The sequence below is a fragment of the Pelobates fuscus genome, chromosome 3 (genome assembly GCF_036172605.1).
Source record: "Pelobates fuscus isolate aPelFus1 chromosome 3, aPelFus1.pri, whole genome shotgun sequence".
NCBI classification, from domain to species: domain Eukaryota; kingdom Metazoa; phylum Chordata; class Amphibia; order Anura; family Pelobatidae; genus Pelobates; species Pelobates fuscus.
This window is the reverse complement of record NC_086319.1, coordinates 256,396,347-256,416,523: the sequence shown is the minus strand read 5'-3', so window position 1 is coordinate 256,416,523 and position 20,177 is coordinate 256,396,347. Positions and strand designations below refer to the sequence as shown.

The following is a 20,177-nucleotide window of genomic DNA, read 5'->3' as shown; positions in this document are numbered from 1 at the left end:
CTGATGTCCCAAAGAGCCATTCTTCCATTCAGAGTTAAACTCTTTCTACAATTTAAATGCTAACTGAGAGATACCAGCAGCACATCTACTCTGTGCTGACTGGGCTAATGCCAGAGCTCTGGGAAGCTGTAATCGGCTGATAGCTTTCAGTCTATCACAGTGCCAATTTGTTTATATGAACTTGTATGGTTAGAAGGATGTGTGTAATCTCTGCCACATGTCCAGTAGAGGCCAGAGAGCCTCATTCAGTGTTAAACTGCTCAAAAATAAATTAACACTGAATGGGAGACTGTCTTGGAGGACTCAAAACACTATAACCAATTCAATGAGATGAAATAGTTATAATGCTTACAGTGACACTTTAACTCATTGGACCATGTAGTGCCATATGGTACAGTCAAAACATGTATGTAAAGAAGTTATATATGTTGCATAACAAAAGGGTGTATATTAACTCTATTTGTCTCTGTTATCTAATTTGTTCTGTGACAGGTTTTTATTGTCCTTTATTAAATATTTGAGTTTTAAGCAGACTTTTCCTTACTACATATGCATTTTTCACAATGTTTTTGTGCGGGCAATAAATAATAAATAATTACATTGTTACACGCTTTAACCCCTTAATGACCCATGACATGTGTGACATGTCATGATTCCCTTTTATTCCAGAAGTTTGGAATCCTTAAGGGGTTAAATGTACATGAATAACAGTAGTAAACAGTGCTGTTGAAAGGTGGCGCCTATTTTTATATTTAAGCGATAAGTGAAGAGCATTTGCTTGGTGGGGCATGGAGCATAACAGGCCGCTGTATGCCATGTATGGTTAAGCTACAATAATAAGATTCTATGGCCAGTGAGGTCAACAAGAATAAGTGTGAAATGAAAAGTAAAACTGAAATTAAAAATATAAATCAAGGAGAATCGTATCTCGGATAGTTATTGGACCTCTGAAGGCCGGGAGGGTGGTATGTTAAATGACTGGATGTAAGTAAAGTCACAGCCTTGTGGGCTTGCAGCCTATGACCATCGAGCAATAAACCTGGTTAATTAATAGCCATCAAGTATATTCCGCTCAATGACCCCTGAGCCTTTGGGGGAGGGGATTAAGGCAATTATATCGCCCTTGGGCTCATCGTGGAAATAGAGCAATGATTAAACATCAACAATATAAAACAAAAACATTCGATAATTATCAGAATTTAGGACGTGAGGTGCTTGAACAGAGGCACAGTCCACCACAGCAGGTGTCACCGGTATTCTACCCCTTCTTCAGCCGGTCTCAGTATTGGTGCGAGGAGGGATAATCCTGGACACATCCAAAACGTGGCTAATTCCTACAGGCTTGTCAGAAGTTGTGATAAGTCCCAGTCGGTGAAGGATACGTGCAGTCATCCGCTGAGGAAAGCTGGTGGGAGCAGCCCTCCCTGATGACTGTAAGGGTGCGGGTTGGACCCCATTTATAGGGAATGTTTGCCATCTGTAGAGCTTTGGTAGCTTGTTGAAAGGACCGTCTCCAATCCAGGGTAGAAAGGCATAGATCCTGTAGGAACTGGAGCTGCATCGCTTCAAATTGGAGAGGTGTTTTGTTCTTCACAGCTTCCTGAATCGCTAGTTTATCCCGTAGCATTGGGAATCATACCAGGACTACATGGGGGACCTCCGCTGGTGTCCTACTTGATTTTTGCGAGTCAAAAGCAGCTATCGATTTGTATGCCTTTGGCAGAGCGTTGGGGTAAAAGGGTGGCCAGGAAGCATCTGATAAAATGTGGCAGTTCCTGCTCATCAGTTAATTCGTTAATACCTCTAATTTTGAGGTTATTGCGCCTCCGTGCATCGTCTAAGGTTGTCGATTCTGACCTGCATGGCTTTATTAAATGCCTGTAGGTGTTGTATCAGTTCATTGTTGTTTGCCTGCTGTTGAGTTATGGAGGAGACATTGTCCTCAGCTGCCTGCACCCTGACAGTGACCACTGTGATGTCTTCTCAGATGATGTTCAGATCTGCGTCGAAGAAGGCACGGATGTTGTTCATTAGTGCCTTGATGTCACGTTTAGTGGATGGAGCTGTTAGGTCTTCCTCCTGTTGTGGAGGGATTAGACTCTCCGTATGGTGTATGTTGTCTGGGGCATCGAAGCGTTCATCCTCGGAGGAGGAACAGTAGGGGTCTGGTTGTGCCGCCATTTTAGCTCTAGGCCGCAATGGCAGGAGGTCGCTGATGTTGCGGGTACCTTCTCCTGTGAGGGTTCAAAGCTTTTTAGCCCTTTTCCCCATGGTATGCTAAAGTGCTGGCACTGAGTTCTTGAAAAATCTAAGTGTGTGGATGCCGGTAGCTTGATATTAACAGCGCAGGCCGTGGGACCTCTGCCGACATGCTACTGCTCCCTTCCGTGTCCAAGCCATGCCCCCAGTTTTTCCCTTTTGAGTTCTTTATGCCAGGATTACCATTATTTTGTGTTTCCCTTTTTTCTGACCAGACACTGGTTGTCAATAACCTCCTTCCAGAAATATTAAGAACATGATTTTTCTATAAAAACATTATGTTATAACTATACTCACGATTCCAGGGTAACTAGCAAGGGATCTGTCTCCAGTGATTCCTGCATTTGATTGCACTGATCCCTGCTCAGCCTAATTAGATCACACAGAGTCTGGGATGCATTGGACTGTTGCTGAAAAGAATAATGGAGATAATAAAAATTGTATAATTGAATCTAGCATATGCTGATATACTTTATATGCAAACTGACATCATTTTTACAATTTCAATACAGATCAGACACTGAAAAGGCCCAGGTTTGATACGGTCTATATAACAATCATTGAACAAAAGTTAGCTTAGCGACCATGTGTAAATTACTTATGCATTCTTTTATAAATAAACACAACCAATATCAACCAGATTGAATCTGTTTCACTGGTTAACATATATGGAGCTCATTGACTTGGAAAATGGTAAACTTACATCCTCATCTTGACTGCAATGGATAAGATCTATCAACCTCTGAATAAGTCTCTCCTCATTCAGCCACTGAAAGGAAACAGAAAGAGGACTTCACTAAAGGAAACCATATATTTGTGGTCGGAATCATAAGAAGCCATATGTATAATAATGGTGGTGCAAGACATACAGTTACAGACATACAGTTACCTGTAACCTGTAAATAAAAGAGGGCAAATAAAGCACACCTCTATTAGATAAAAATTACAAAGCTAAACTTCTGAAAGCTTTCCTTAGTTCTTTCTCTGGTTGAGGAATGTATCTGTTATAAACTGAGGATTTCCATCATCCCAATCTTTTGATCAACTGATGGTGCCCTGATTCTAAAGGAATACCCAGAAAACGAGGCAGGATTGAGACCTAATCTTAGGAGCAGTCTTAATGTAAAAAAACATTTAGGTGGTGAGTGGATATACTTGGAGTGAGAGAAAAGGTGTATTAGGCGGATTGCTACACATTGTACAAATGTAGGAATCCAGCACTTTGACTGGGCACCAGTTATTATCCATAGGGAATTTTGGGTATTTCAGATGGTTAGCTGGATTGGTTAGTCTTAGATGTTTTAAGGAGCTCCAAAGTTAGGACCGTCAGTTGGCAACCTATGTGAAATAAGGGGGTGGTCAATTTTTATTTTTTTTTATACCTTTATGGATTTTTATTTTTTTTATAGAATAGGTAGAGAGAAAGGTATTGGGACAGGAGGTGATACACACATACACACAGAGACTATCCCCTCACACACATGATAAAGTACATCCTCTGAATTGTATGGTTTTACATATCAGGACATAATCATAAGTTACTTAGCAGGTCTTAAAATTAGGTAAATACTGGGGGCAGAGCTAAGCTATTGAGTCGGCGGGTCGCACATTAAGTGAGCGCCGATCGACAGCACCACTTTTCCCTTAAAATACGGCACCAAACTGCGATTGGAGAGAATTGCCACACCGGACAAGGGAACAGGGCACAAAGTGGGAAGAAAGACCGAAAAACAAAAGGCAGACAAGCCACGGACAGGCCTCAGCATTGGAGACCTGCTGTGGCAGGCACAGGCAGCGGGCGAACCAAAGATGGCCGACTATCCCAGCTCTAAGCTGACCCCAGCACCGACACATCCTCAGTTACTACCGTAGTGCTAAAAGAACTACTGGCGGATTTACATAAGAACATACTCACCAATGTAGCACAGCTGCAAGCTGACCTCCAGGGCCTGACAGGCCGGATTGGTACAGTGGAGTCCACCACCAAAAAGAACTCTCAGCAACTTGCTTCTATACAGCTCCAACACAAACAAGACTTATCTGACCAACGCTTTGCAGCACTGGATACCTGGTGCAGGAACGTGAAAATAAGGGGCATCCCTGAAGAGATCCCCACAGCTGAAATAAAGCACGTCTTGAGGCGACTTCTGGTGGCACTGTTGTCCCCACGACAAGCCAAAGCGGTGGGACTCAATGGTTACTTCCGTGTGCCCAAGTCACCAAGGGCCCCAGCGACAGTCCCAAGAGACCTGGTAGTCAGCTTTCAAGCAGGCAAAGATAAAGCACCACTTCTAGGGGCTGTGAAAGAACAAACCCCTTACCACTTCAAATTGATGCACCTTTTATGTCGACCTCTCGGGAGGCACGCTGATCTGGAGATGGTCCCTCTGGGCCAATAACAAAAACATACCGCTGGCGGATGTCCTGCACACGGCTGGTCATCCACGGTGATTCCCAGCACACGGTACACGATCCCACTGAGGTAACAGCCCTTCTATTGTTTTGCATACACACCTTTATTGTTTGCAAATAATTAAACAGACCATGCCTAACAGACGAGTGGTCAATTGGACCACATACCATAATCTCCACCGCCTGTGTTTGCCTGACCTTGCTAGACACTAGGTAGACCCACTCACCCAGGTGTAACCTTCTTAACACCATAGGTACCGCTCTTACCCACAGAATTCTAATTTTATAGTGCATTGCCCCATTTTTAGCTCAGAGGTAAGGGCAGGCAATGAAACTAACAAAGGAATCCTCGAGGGCTATGCGCAATGAGACAGGCTTAGCCAGATCAAGTGGCCAATCGTGAACACTTCAAAGTAAATTCACAGCATAATATACATTACACCCATTTTCTGATGTTTTGTATACAATGTTTGATACCCCCTAAACGCTGACCTAGTTAACCTTACTGGAGGTCGGAATGGGCCGACTACACTGGAATTCTTAGCTCACTCAACTACTGCACAGTCCATACAGTAACGCACCTCCAACTAATTGCTTTCGTTTTAGCGTTCACTTTTGATTTGTCTTATTTTGAGTACCGCATTTTTCTGAAGTTACCAATACCCTGTGGAAATATTGACAATCTCATCAAGCATGTCTTTTAGCTATGTAACCTATATCTTGAGCCTAGCTAACAACAGATAGCTAATCTCTACTGCCCAACTCTGGCTTATAGCGAGACAACCTCATTTTTTCTTGATGTAACCCATGGCATAACTCATTTGTTATCATGTACGTTACTTATTATTTTTTATTTCTAAAAAAAAAAAAAAAAAAAGTGCAGTTATTTATGACCTTCTGTGTTCTATATACCAGTCTAAAATCTTGTCTTGTGTCACACCAAATGTCAATGTTAATCTATGTCTGCATTTCTGCACAACCAAAATAAAGAATGTCAAAATTAAGTACAACCTCAAATGAACAACAACAAATTATATATTACAACCTGTCATGATTTATTTAACAAATATAAAGCCAAAATGGAGAAGCCATGTGTTAAAAACAAAGTACACCCTTATTGCTTCTATAGGAATTAAGAGGCTAAGTAGCAGACAGGTGCTGCTAATCAAATGCTTGATTAATTGATCATCAGCAAGTGTGACCACCAAAGAGGGTGTACTTTTTCCCTTGAGTGTATGTATGTGTGAGTGCACGTGTGTGTATATGTATGTATATATATATATATATATATTTACTTACATGTATTACAGTATCGTTGTGTATCAATAATGCACACGTTAGTAAATAGCTGTGTTCTGCATGTTGCCTACCACACCTTACTATTTGTTCCTTACATTCAGTACTTCTTGCCGCAGTGGGGCTGGCTCTACACAACTGATCAGACGAAGAAGCAAATCCATCATGGCTGAAGTTCCTATGTGCATGAGCACAAGGGTGAGGAACTTCTCTTTCTTCCTCAGGAACCCGATAACCTGAAAAGGAAGAACAGAGAGTGAACAGGCATTCCACAATGCCATCATCAAAATTTAAAATAAAGCCTGAAATAAACACTGCAAAATTAGAAGCCTGATCACCAAGCATACATTGGCGACTGAAAGGTGGTGCTGTGTGCATTTCTCACCTGTTCAGTTTTCCTTGCAATCAAGTTTCCAATTGTTTTGCTAAAGAAGCTGGCCAGCAGCGGGTTGAGCGGAGGTTCCTGCTGTAGGAAGTCGTACAAAATGTTTAAGAGGCTCTCGTCTTCACCCAGCTTGTCATTGATCTGTGGCACGTCACAAGTTAACAGCTCACAAGCTATGTTAGGATACCTGAGACAAAGTACACATGCTTTCTTACTTGCAAAGTATTTTATACAAAATGGTCACTCAGAGTAATAGATTTTAACGGTCTACTGAAAGATACAATCATTCATGATTGCCATATTTCAGTAGTTCTCTCCCCATCATCAATGTGAACAATGTTTCCTAGGGCAGTGATTCACAACTTTTCTGGACCAAGGCACACTTCCATGAGAGAAATATTTTCAAGGCACACATACTTTTTTTTTTTTTTTTTTAAACCTTCTTCACTAGCTTATAAATAGTAACATTTATTTGCAGCCTTGCAAAAAAGATATGCACAAATAAAAAAATAAAAAAAAATAACCTCTTAAAAACACAATTAAAAGGATTGAAATGAACTAATTACAACTCTAAAGTCAGAGTGTTCAATAAACACTTTGAGGTAGTTTGAGGCACACTGGTTAAAACCCACTGCCCTAGAACACAGGAGGGAAGGGGTTTCATCAGAGTAGTGATGCTAACATGTACATTGTGCGGGTTCTGCACCAGCGACCTGTGTGTTGCGGGAAATAAGGTAGTTTTCTTACCTTTTAAAGAGGGGTAAGCCACCTAAATGGTGGTTTTAACACTATAGGGTCAGGAACACATTTGTATTCCTAACCCTATAGTGTTCTTTAAAGTGCACTGATCTCTGACCCATCACTCACTTAAAGCGGACACGTTCTTCCATGTCAGTGGGCGGTTTCTGTGTGATGAGCTGAACAAGCTGTTCCATGCACTGTGGCTGGCACAGAAAGTCCAGCAGCCTCCGGTTTTGGGCTTTGCACTCTTGGAGTAGGTCATCTTCCTCCATTAGCTCCTGCAGAGTTACATCCTCCTTATCTAGGAGCTTGTCTACATGTGAGGTCGTGTTCAGATCAAACTTCCAGAACATGATGACTGTCAGTTTCTGACTGCAACATTGAAAAGAGGGATAAATAATTACTATAAAAATATATGCAGAAGGTTTCCAGACATGAGTTCACATTTATAGGGTATAGTTGTATCACTAACTTATATCATTATACCATTGCAAAAAAACATTGAAAAACACATGTGCTAACATTTTTTTAAGAGGTTTCTTTTTTTTCTTCCTAAATTTATAGTAAAGACATAGCAAATAAAATATTCCAGGTCACACAAGGCAAAGTCAGGACAAACATTGCAAATGAATGGAAAAGCAAAATATGTGACATAACTAGAACAGGTAACAAAATTCCTTTTATAAATGTGTAAACATTGCATAAAACAAGCGGTTTTGATGGAGCAGCATACACAGAAGGTTAGGCAGATGGCTCAGTACCTGCCTAGAAAGGGGAGGATAGGCAGAAAAGTCAATACCTTTAGGAAGACATCTGTGTTCTATAATGCAACCTCTAAATCATGTATACAAGCCTACTATCTATTAAATGCATATCCACTAACAATACAAGTGTAAAGCATAAATATGTAAACGTTGCTAATGGTTCTGAGGCAAACCAAGAAATGAATGCACAATAATCATAAGTAAAGAATGGAATTACTCCAGAAGTAAGATAAATTATGCTTTGGATTGGCACTCCCACTTTGCAGTAAACTGGATATACCATGATCAGCCACAACATTAAAACCACTGATAGGTGAAGAAAATAACATTGATTATATCATAACAATGGAACCTGTCATGGGGTGGCATATATTATGCAGCAAATTAACAGTCAGTTTGTAAATTTAATCTGGAAGCAGGAAAATAGACAAGCAAAAGGATATGAGTGACTCTGACAAGGATCCAAAATAAGTCTTGTGGGGTATTCCTTGTAAGCAATGGCTAGTACCTACCAAAAGTGGTGCAAGGAAGGACAATCGGTGAACCAGAGTCAGGGCCATGGGCACCCAAGGCTCACTGATGCGTGTGGGGACAGTCTCGTCCAATCCACTGCTTTCTTATGTGAAATTATTGTGATTAGTATTGAGAAACACTTCTGATGTCAGCTAAGCAGGCAGATAAGGGGCAGAGCCAGCAGCAGCAGACTGGAGTAATCGTAAGATTTTACTATATTTAGTGGTGGCAGGGGGGCTAGAAGGTGTTTTTAACACTATTGGGTCAAGAATACATGTTTGTGTTTATGACCCTCTAGTGTTTCTTTAATAGCACCCCTTAGCAGTGGCTTCTTTCGGCAGGTATCTGACACACTGCAAAACTTGTTCAGGAATAGTTGAGGTTTAAAGAACATGACAAAAGAGCTCAATGTGTTGCCTTGGCCTCCAAATTTCCCAGATCTCAATCTGATTGAACATCTGTGGGATGCACTGAATCAACAAATCTCGCAACATGCAGGAATTAATGGATCTGCTGCTCGTGTCTTGGTGTCAGATACCACAGGACACGTTCAGAGGTTTTGTGGAGTTTATGCTGTAATGGAGCACCTGTACCCATAGTGGTACCTCCACTGTAGATTCTACGAGGTCCCGTAGTGGAGCAGTGATTATAACTCCTGCATACCCAAACATCAGTCGAAACTTGATGATGGGTACAAGAACTGCTTTCATCAGGCCAGAGCACACACATTTATACACAGACCACCAGCATGGGATCTCTATTCAGAATATCCTAAGCCCGCCCAGTCGTCTGTGTCTGGGAGATAATCAAATTGATAACCAGTAAACCAATTATCTCCCAGACACAGAAATATCTCCAAGTAGTACAGTATCCCTACAAGTCATATGTAATTTTAATGAGGAGATCAAAGCACCCATTGCAGAATTGTACAAACGCCACACAGTCAAAGTTTCACCTGACTGCTACAACAACCGTGGCCGTTCCATGCAGTCGGGGTCAATCCTCAGTAATTTACCAGGAGCAATATCTCCAAGCGAATAGAAGCTACTTGGTAATTTCAGGGAGCAATTGCTCAGTTCTGGGTATAGAAGCCTCCCTCCAAAAAACTTTCTTCAAGCTCGCTGGGGAAGGGGTGAAAGGGAAGGTGCAAGATGACCGGAAAATTCCAAAACAAGTGGCCGGGCCAGAGTTCCAGAGCGGTTGTAGGTTGATCCTGCGGAGAGCGTCAGGACACTTCAGCTCAGTAAGGGACAAAAAGGGTAGGAAACTCGTCAGTTTGGTATGAGTTTAGTTGATCATAGTCTTATATGAGTGAGTTCATCACATTAGAACTGTTTTGGAAGCACCAGGAGGACCTACACAATATTAGGGTGGTAGTTTTAATGTTGTGGCTGATCAGTGTAGCTCATTGCCTAAAAGCTTTTAAGGAGATTTCCAAAAAGGAGCAAACTAAGAAACATACACAATAGAGCCCACTGTAGTGGTTATAGTGCCAAGAGCTCAGTTAATCTCAGCTAATTAAAGTGGCCAATTAAATGAAATGTGGCACAAAACAGACATAGCTAAGGCAGAATGAGGCCTTATGCTTTTAGAAGCATGATTCTAGTTACTACCTTGAAAATGAGGCTTAAGCTTGGAAAATGCACCACTAAAACTTTGTATGATTTGAAACAGATATTTAATTTAGGCAAGCAGTCCACATCATTAATCGCTTCTTAAATGGTCAGGGTTATTCACTTAAATGTGAATACAAAGTTAATTTGTAGTGAATTTCAAATTCAAAATTAAAACAGTCAAAGTTGGAAACATTCTCTAAGTCAGCTATGTTTCCAGTTCAGCTACTTTTGCCTCAAATTTGAAATTCACATTAAATTTATTAAAATTCTCACTGTTGTGAATAACCCTGAATGTGTTTGTAAAGTAAATTTTTTTCTCAAACCTTGTAGAGAAACAGGTGGAGTCTCAGAAGAAAATGTGTGGTTGCATGCACAGATGCATTTCTGTTGATTCCAGTTCACAAATCCACGGGACAGAGGTGACCCAGATTTCCTTGCTATTAGAGGATAACAATACAGAAATTATTATAAATGTGCCTAAGAAAACCAATTCAGTATGCAAGTAAAGCTTTCATAATCCAAAGCATGACATCATTTTTATACTGTCTGCCAAAAATTACAATCATTTACAATCATGTAGATACTGTTAAAGTAATACTCCAAGTTCTACAGCTTATTGTAATGATAACGGTGTAAGGAGGCTATGAGTACAAACCCTTAAGTAGATTCCCAGGACCCAATAACCATCCCTTGGGATATTTCACTTCCATGTTAATCCTATAAAATGTGTGTGTGTGTGTGTTTAAGCAGTATTCATATACGGTATACAAAACGACCATTATTTCTCAGGGCACTAGCAAGCCCATACAAGCTAGGGATTAATACACGCATTTGCCCACAATCACAGGAATAAGCTATAGTGGTGGGTCCAGTTAATCTCATCTACATCTTCTTTTTGCAAGCTTTCTAATAGAAGAAACTTCCAGGGGAAGCTTGCCTGCAGGTGCAATGCATGTGACAAGTGAAATTCAATCCATTATTCAGTCATGGCAGATCCTTTGGATGATTAGTAAACTAATATCATACTAGAACCACAAGAATTCCATGTAAAGCAAGGAAGGGGTTTCAAGCTCCTTCCAAGCTACAGAACTTGTAGATGTCAAGAAAAGGGAAACTGGCCACCCTATCTCCGTAAAATATACATAATGTGTATATGATACGTGCGAAAGAGCACATCTATACATTCATTCATGTAACCTGAATTGTAAAAATTTACTTTTTGGACCCATGTAGGATCAGGGCTACAGCATCAGAACAATTTAACTTGGGGCCTTTCAGGATTGGGAGAGCATTACCAGCAAGATGAGCAGTCACTCAGCTCATCTCAACGATCGTAAACACACACTCCACTTGCATGTGTAGTGTTCACCATTTCTAATAGAGAAGTATTGGATTCAATGCATCTCTATCAGAATTAACGGACTGGTAGGCTGCTGTGCTTGCCATGTATGCACCCTAAGTCAAACAATGACTCTCTAATTTGATTTGACCTTTGGCCCAGGAATGAATGACATGACAAGACAACAAACTAGGTGTGGAACTTTGTCTCCGAGCTACATTGAAGGTAAGTTTGTGGCTTATTTATTTATTTTTTTATATAAATTCTTTATTTATGATTTTCAACCTTTGGTTGAGAGGAGTAGGGGTAGGTAGTTTTTTTTATTTTAATTTTTTTGTTTGTGTGTTTGGTTTTAAAATAAAAGTCAGTAATTTCCAGTAGTAGATTAACCCAATGTAGAACAAAATTAAGAAAAGTCAACAACAAGCTTGGAGTATCCCTTTAATTAGTACTTTTAGTACTTTATGATTTAGTTTTTAGTACTTTATGATTTTCACATACATGATAGTAGACAAAGATCACACAATGAACAAATAAAGACACATTATTAACGTTTCAAATTGGGCAAAGGCCATGGTATTTATTTTTCACTTAGAAGGGCAAACCAAATATTCATACATTTTCAATTAGAAAACAAACCATTAAAGCTCATAACATTTTAACCTTTATAAAGTCAGTCAGACATTTATAACGCGACCTACTAGGCCATGCTACACATACATGCATCCTGTAAAACAAGGATGACTTTTCCACCCTATAAACAAAAACAATCACAACATTAATACAGTAGTTAAAACAATAATCCAAGGTAGAGGCGAGTCCTGCACATCTAATTGCTTTCCCACCTTTTTACCTCAGTCAACATGCCAGCAAACCTCAAACTAGCCCACTAGCCCACTATGTCCACAGTAATAACACTAGGATCCCAAATCTAACCAGAAACCTGCTAAACCTGAATAGAAACTCCTAACCTGCCTTGAAACTCCTCGGAGAAAATAATTTTGGCCTTCTTTGGGCCTTGTTAGTGAGGTGCAGCCGATACTCTGTAGTCACAGTGAGCATGGGGTCCACGTCTGGATCACCATTTTGAATTTGGGGAGAGCCAAGTTAATGCATTTCAACAAAAACAGTATATGAATGGGCCTAGAGGAGAGGCTTGAAGACCATGGATCTAAAAGGGGCTTGTGATGATAGCAATTGAAAAACAAACTATTGTTAGTTGTTAATTCTGCAGCCCCTCTGCTGATTGAATCAAAGTGTGTACATTTTCTTAATGCTGGTATGCAAATTATGGCAAAACAGTCATTTTGTGACTAGCAAGAGTTTAGCAGATAGCCGACAGTGTCCATGGCTCTCGAAAGGGCCCCAATCTTTGTAATTGAAATAATTTTGTGTCAGGACAACTTGGATGTCAAGACGGACAAGTTGATTGGGCTACAGCTTTAGTCCCTTGGATAAGTCGTTTTTTGTTTTTGTGATTTTTTTAATTCTACATTCTTTTTTTTTTTTTTAATTCTTTATTTATAACAAGGTGAAACACCGTTTGCACAATATACTTTGATACACATCACGTTGCTGAGACATTGTCATGATCTAGTATGCGTAGAAAACACTTTATACAGAGTAAAACATATGTTATTCGTAGCTTTGTCGATGTCTTCGGCACACTAGCCTTGAAATGTCAATATGTGTGTACGGTATCTCTCCAATTTTCCATTTATATAAAATTTTAAAAAAACTTGAATGGCTGTAGCATAGGAGGCATATCTTGTTGATAAGTATACATATATAATCACATATCTTTCAGATTACATGAGGACCTCTTCCAGCCCCCGCCGTGGGGGACGCTTGTCGATATAATTGCGTATATCTAAGAATATCTCTAGATAATAGCGACCCCCTCCAGACAGGACAAGGTCCAGGCCAAGGTAGAGATAAATAATTCTACATTCTTGAGATAAAACACATTTCGTTCAACATGGATATCTCAAACCGCTTCAGATATGAAAAACATTACTCAATATTGCACATTTATCAAGTTTTATGGATTCATTTTCTATTTACACAGATGAAGCTTCCAAACATAATCCGTTTTTTTTTGTTTTTTGGTTTTTTTACCTCCTATCAGATTTTTCTCCATGCATTAACATTTAAAGCTTTCAAATTCAACTGTTGCAAACTAGCAAGGTATCTTTACGGCAAGTTGCCAGGCAACCTCCATCAATATGACTCCAATGCCACTATTTTCTCTTCTTTCAACTTAAAGAAACAGGCCCAAAATGGTAGCCAGGAAAGTTGATCATATTATGTCATAATATGTGTGACACATCACCCTAAACGAGAAAGAGAACACACGCTTTCTCTTACCGCTACCAAAAAGACAGCCTTAGAATGTGATCATTGACGTACGGTTGAAAACATATTTATCTGCCAAGGAATAGTACAGATGCTAAGTAGGTGTTTTGTTTAATACAAAAGTACCTTTAACCCCTTAAGGACGCATGACGGAAATTTTCCGTCATGCTGGTCCTACCCTTAAGGACGCATGACGGAACATTTCCGTCATGCAGTATTTTTCCAGCAGGGTCTATTACCTTGCTGGTAACTATGAGCCCCAGGTATCATTTGATTCCTGGGGCTCCCCTCTCTCACCTGGGGCCAGAATTAGTGGCCCCAGACTGACTGATGCTCTGTTTGCAGAGCTCAAAGTGAGCGCTGCAAACAAGCATTTAAATGGGGATTTAAATCCCCACTATTACAATTTGGTGTGATCAGGGTTAAATCCCTGCTAACACAAGGGAGTTCCAGGTATCAATGGAAACCTGGGGCTCCCCTCTATCAGCTGGGGACATTTTTGATGAGTTACATGCAGTGCTGGAAGTCAGCGCGGCATGTATCTGCTTAAATAGGCATTTAAATGCCTATATCTAGATTGTGGTGTAAGCAGGGTTAAATCCCTGCTCACACCAGGAAACCCAGGTATCATTAGAAACCTGGGTCTCCCCTCTGTCAGCTGGGGTCATTTTTAATGTCCACAGACTGACAGCTGAGCTGCATGCAGAGCTCAAAGTGAGATCGGCATGCAGCTGTTTAAATGGGGATTTAAATCCCCATAGAGCACAATGCAGTGTGAGCAGGGTTAAATCCCTGCTCACACTAGGAAACCCAGGTATCATTAGAAACCTGGGTGTCCCCTCTGTCAGCTGGGGCCATTTTTAGTGGCCCCAGACTTTTTGATGAGCTGCATGCAGTGCTGAAAGTTAGCACTGCATGTAGCCATTTAAATCCACAAAGAAGACTGCAGCTGACCGATCAAGCTCAGCTACAGTCATTCTCTCAAGTGATCTGGTGCTTGGGAGACCCCCAGGGTCTGAACAAACCCTGGAGGATCACCCTCTATGCCCCAATGCCATTCTGATCAGTGCTGGGCATTTTTAGTTGCGCAGCACAGATTGCATTGCATTGGGCATAATGTCTTCAATGTAAGAGATGGGAGACTGCAATACTGAAAATAGCCAGTAGATGGCAGCAACATACCACTGTGTTTTAGTTTAAAATCCCTTTACTAATATCAGCACTGATATTAGTAGAGGGAAACTTTTGGGATTAAGATTAAATTAAGGATATCAATTAAGGATTATTATTCGGTTTAGCATAAGTACTAGATTTATTATCAGGTTTATTACTGGGTTTATTATTAAGTTTATGTTTAAGATAAGGTTTATAATTAATTGTAGTATTGGGATTATGTTTCAGATTAGGATTCAGATTATGGTTCAGATTAGGATTAGGGTCAGCACGGGCGTCCCTTGCTGAATATAGCAAGGGAATTCCTCGGCTGACACCAGCAGGGGGATTCATTTTAACACTATTGCTAAAGGTAGGATTGAGATTTGGATTAAGGTTATAATTAGAGTTACACATGGGATTACGTTATGGGTTAGGATTGTGGTAATGGTTTATTTATTTATTTATTATTAGATTGAGGGTTAGGATTTGGTTTAGAATTAGGGCTTGGTTTAGGATTAGAGATTTAGATTAATATTAAGATCGCTACTTTCCAAAGATATGCATATGGGGTATATTTGTACTGAGAAGATGTTGCTGAGTACAGCTAAAATAATTTTATGACAGTGGGAAACAGGGTATATAAAAAATAATCATCAAAAATACTATGTGTATGTAAAAATTTTAAAATAAAAATGAAAACCACAAACTTTGAAACAAAATGGTAACAAAATGTCACTTCAATAAAGCTTATAATATGTTATATGAGGGTCCCCATGTTGTCCACTTTTGTAAATGGTATGCATTGGTGGCGTTATTTAAATATATGAGCGACTAAAATGCCCCAAAATGAAACAATGACCATTCGTCAATTTGCCATTTAAAAAAACCTGTAATGGGCCGGGTATGATTTTAGCCCTGTATTTTTTCACAAAAACCTGGCTAAGGTGTACAAATGGGGTAATTTTGTACTCAGGAAATATAGCTGAGAATAATTTTGTGATTTAATTTACAGTAACATATCAAGTTTCCATAATTAACTACTAAAATACAACATGTGTATAAAAATGCAAAAATATAACAATATGATAACATTTGAAAGTAATTGGTGCTAACAAAACTGTATAATAAAGCTCAAAATATACCATATGACATAGCCCGGGGTGTCTACTTTCACAAATGGTATGCATTTATGGAGTAATTTTAACTGTCAAACTGCTACAATGCCCTAAAATGTGATATAGACACACCAAATCCATTTATCAAAATTCTAATTGTAAAAACTGTAATGGTCAGGACTCGTTTAAGGCACTGTAGCTTCGCAGGATAGTGTCAAAGACATACATTGGGGGTATTGTTTTATTCAGAAGAGTTTGCTGAGCATAATTATGGGGTTTTGATCACAGTGGCACATACCAGACTTGAAAAATGACCCCAAAAAATGTAATGTGTATGTAAAAAATGCAAAAAAATATATTTTACCACAAAGTTTGACATAAACTGGTGAAAAAATGGCATCACGTTAAGGCACAATATATACCATATGAGATACACTGCAGTGTCTACTTTCACCAATGGTAGGTCATTGAGGGATAAATTCAACAGTTAAACTGCTACAATGCCCCAAAATGAGACTTGCTCCATCAACCATCAAATTAATCTATCAAAATTATCACTGTGAAAACTGAAATGGTCAGGTCTCTTTTATGGCACTGTAACTTCACAGGATAGTGGCAAAGACATAGATTGGGGGTATCATTTTACTCTGTTGATATGGCTGAAAACAATATGGGGTTTTCTACAGCAGTAGTATATATCAACTTTATGAAATACACATTAAAAATCCTTGTTTTATGTGTGTATGTTAGAAATCTGAAAAAAACACAATTTTACTACACGATTTAGCAGAGATTGGCAGCGAAATGGCTACGTAAAAAGTGTCAGAATACCCTTTGGTAAATAGCCTGTGATGTGTGCTTTATATAAATATATACTTTTGTGCAGCAATTTTGCTTTCTGTGATGGCTATTGAGCTTACATGGCAAATTCTAAAATAGCTCCACATTAAAAAAAGTTTTTACTCCTTGTATTTTGTGACCTGTAACTTTCAAAATAAGCTGAAATCCTAGACATTTTATGTACTCTGAAAATCAGAACAACTAATTGAATATTTTTTTAAATTACTTTCCTTAAGCTGCACTTATTATACACACGTTATTATTGCCTAAACTGTGAAAAAAAACAATTTAATTTTTTTTTTTTGGGGGGGGGGGGGGGGGTTAATAATAAATAAGAATTTATATATGTATATGTCACATCAGATTAAAGCCCTTTTTGTCCTTTAAAAAACATATATATGCAAACAGAGGTTGAACACAAACAGCAAAAAATGCTTGTGTCCTTAAGGGTAAGTCCAGTTTTTGAAGCTGCGTCCTTAAGGGGTTAATAATGTCATGTGCAGCCTTCACATTTGTATGTAAATTAAACTCAGGTGCAACAGATAATAGCTTGCTACTTTTCCAATATGAATCCTTTGCCCATATTCCCAAACCAATGCCACCCATCGGATAGCTCTCCCTGAGACAGGTATTCAGTTCACAAAGCCCTGGGATCGGGGGTGTCTAGCCCGAATAGTCTGGATATTGAGCTTTGACCAAGCCACGAGCATCCTCCGATCTGGCACAGAGTTCCATGGTGCTGGGTGGAAAGTACCGGTCATTTTCAATGACTGGGCTTTTGGTTGGTTAATTTTGCTCCCTCAAGTCATTGGTATCGTTTGATTCCTCAACACCTTCTTGGTCATCCCTCCTGATAGTGCCCTGTTTGATGGCCCTGAAATCAGATTTTGATTTCCATGAGCTTTGTGGGTTGCTCCTAGTCAGGTGCACCTAGCCTCTGTGAGTTCCCTACTGGTCTCGGATGCCTTGTGGGCCGCTAAATAGAGAGCTGAGCAGGGAGGCATGGTGTGGAGAGGTATTAACTTGGTGCTTGTAGTTATTTTGAGGAAAGGGTGAGCTTGTACATAGGTGACCACCTGGTCAAGTGCAAGTCCTGGGTGACCAGGTGGTCTGTCACATAAAAAAAAAAAAAAGCTCAAAATATATCATTATAGTCCTCATGGTGTCCATTTTTGCAATGGTATGCATTTTTAAGTAATTCAAATACATGAGCTACTAAAATACCCCAAAATGCACCATAAACCCATCTTTAATTTTCCATTTAAAAAAAACCAAAAAAAAACCTGCAATGTACAGGTTATAATTACAACGTTGTACTTTGACAAAAATAGTTGACAAGGGCATACAAAGGGGTCATTCTGTACTCAGGAGATACAGTTGAGCACAATTTAGTAATTTATTTTATTACAGTAGCACATATCAAGTTTACGTCATATACTGCTAAATTGCATGTAAAAAAATAAATAAGTGATAAAATAACTTATGACATATGATATTACCATATGATATTCCCCATGTTGTCTACTTTCACAAATGGTATGCATTTATGGGGTAATTTGAACTGTCAAACTGCCCCAAAATGCAGAATAGGCCCATCATTTTTCTATCAAAATTCTAACTGTAAAAACTGAAATAGTCAGGTCTCTTATATGGCACTGAACCTTTGCAAGATAATGCCAAAGGCATACATTGGGGGTATTTTTTTATTCAGAAGAGTTTGCCGAGTATAATTTGGGAGGTTTGATCACAGTGGCATATCGCAGATGTGAAAAATGCACAGTTAAAATGTGATGTGAATGTAAAAGAATGCAAAAAAAATTCTACCAGAAACTGGAGAAAAAATGGCAATACATTAAGGCACAATATACAACATCCGAGATACCCTGCAGTACCTACTTTTACAAATTGTGGGGTAATTTGAATAAACTGCTACAATGCCCTAAAATGAGCCCATCAAATAAGACTCAAATTCTAAATATAGAAACTGAAATCGCCAGGTCTCATGATGCTGTCTGTAGCTTCACAGTATAGTGGCATACATTGGGGGTTATGTTGCATTCAGAAGATGTAGTTGAACACATTATGGAGATTTGCTCTGTAGAAGCACACCTCAGTTTACGAAATACACACTACAAATACCTTGTTCAATGTGTGTTGAAAAAAAATGTTTTAGGAGATTGGAAGTTAAGTGTTAAATACCTCTAGGTAAATAGTCTTTGATGTCAACTTTATATAAATATTTAATTTTGTGCAGCAAAACATACCAAATTTTAAAATCACTCCACATTGAATTTTTTTTTTTTTTTACTTCTTGTATTTGGTGACCCGTAACTACCAAAAATAAACTGGAGTTCTACATATATGTACTCTGTAAATCAAATTACTTTTCAGAAGCTGCACTAATTATGCACACATTATTATTGCCACAACTGTGACAAAATATTTTTTATTTTTTTTGCTTTTGTGTGTATTATTTTGTATTAAAAGATATATATATATATATATATATATATACACATACACACACACACAAATTAAACCCCTTTCTGTCTTTTAAGCCAACAACATATAATTTGTATTGGGGCACTTGAAGAGAAACCTTTAAAATATGGGGGAACAAACCTATATAGCTAAAATTTAAGGTTCAATTACCTCTGTTCTTAAGGGGTTAAAGATCTGCATGCTGTGGTATCAGTTGAGATATAGGAAGGTATGAGATGTTACATCTCTATTTTTGCTGCTGCTTATCCAAGCTTTATTGCACCCAAATCATGTGATCCTATCATGTTACCAGAGAAGGGACAAATGGAGACTTGCACATATGTGGGCGAGACTAAAAATACAAGGCCTAGGTTTATTCTGACAACTATTGTGGTCAAGATAATTTTAGGACTGAGATTATATATTGCTATACAAAGTTTCATATAAAGGGCCATCTGCTCCTTCATGCAATCAATTGATATTTCCATTTCTGCTGCTTTTGGAGTGCAAGACTGCTTTTACAAAAATATATATATATATATATTTTACTTTACATGAATCGTATGTTTGAGTTTTCAAAACATATAGTTAACAATACAACTTTATAGATAGTCAGTAAAAGAACAAAAAGAAGGAGCAAAAGCAGGGCTCGACAAATCCCAGGCACCAGATCGCCATGGCGATAAGGCATTTCGCCCTGGCGCCTGGAATGACAGCCCTAGGTAGCACTAAAGCCCGCCGCAGTGGGGAGCATGGAAGCCAGCCGCCCTGCCGCCCGCCCTGGTGAGCATTGAGGCGGCCGCCTGAGGCAATGAGGAGGCGAGTGAGGGAGCAGTAATCTACCTGCAGCTCCTCTCTGCTTCTTCGCACTGTTTAATGATGCCGGGAGACAGAATATGACATCAC

The 20,177-nt window shown here is 39.2% G+C and overlaps 1 protein-coding gene across 1 annotated transcript in view; it reads right to left on the bottom strand.

Moving 5' to 3' along the window:
• Nucleotides 1-20,177, bottom strand: part of PPP6R2 (protein phosphatase 6 regulatory subunit 2) — a 97,587-nt gene that overhangs the window by 64,053 nt on the left and 13,357 nt on the right. Inside the window, exons 2-7 of the mRNA XM_063448359.1 lie at nt 10,310-10,423; nt 7,220-7,465; nt 6,353-6,539; nt 6,066-6,203; nt 2,963-3,028; nt 2,557-2,669 (exon numbers count right to left, since the gene is read on the bottom strand). Coding sequence (XP_063304429.1) covers nt 2,557-2,669; nt 2,963-3,028; nt 6,066-6,203; nt 6,353-6,539; nt 7,220-7,446 — 731 coding nt within the window. The 5' untranslated portion in view covers nt 7,447-7,465; nt 10,310-10,423. The remainder of the gene's footprint in view (nt 1-2,556; nt 2,670-2,962; nt 3,029-6,065; nt 6,204-6,352; nt 6,540-7,219; nt 7,466-10,309; nt 10,424-20,177) is intronic.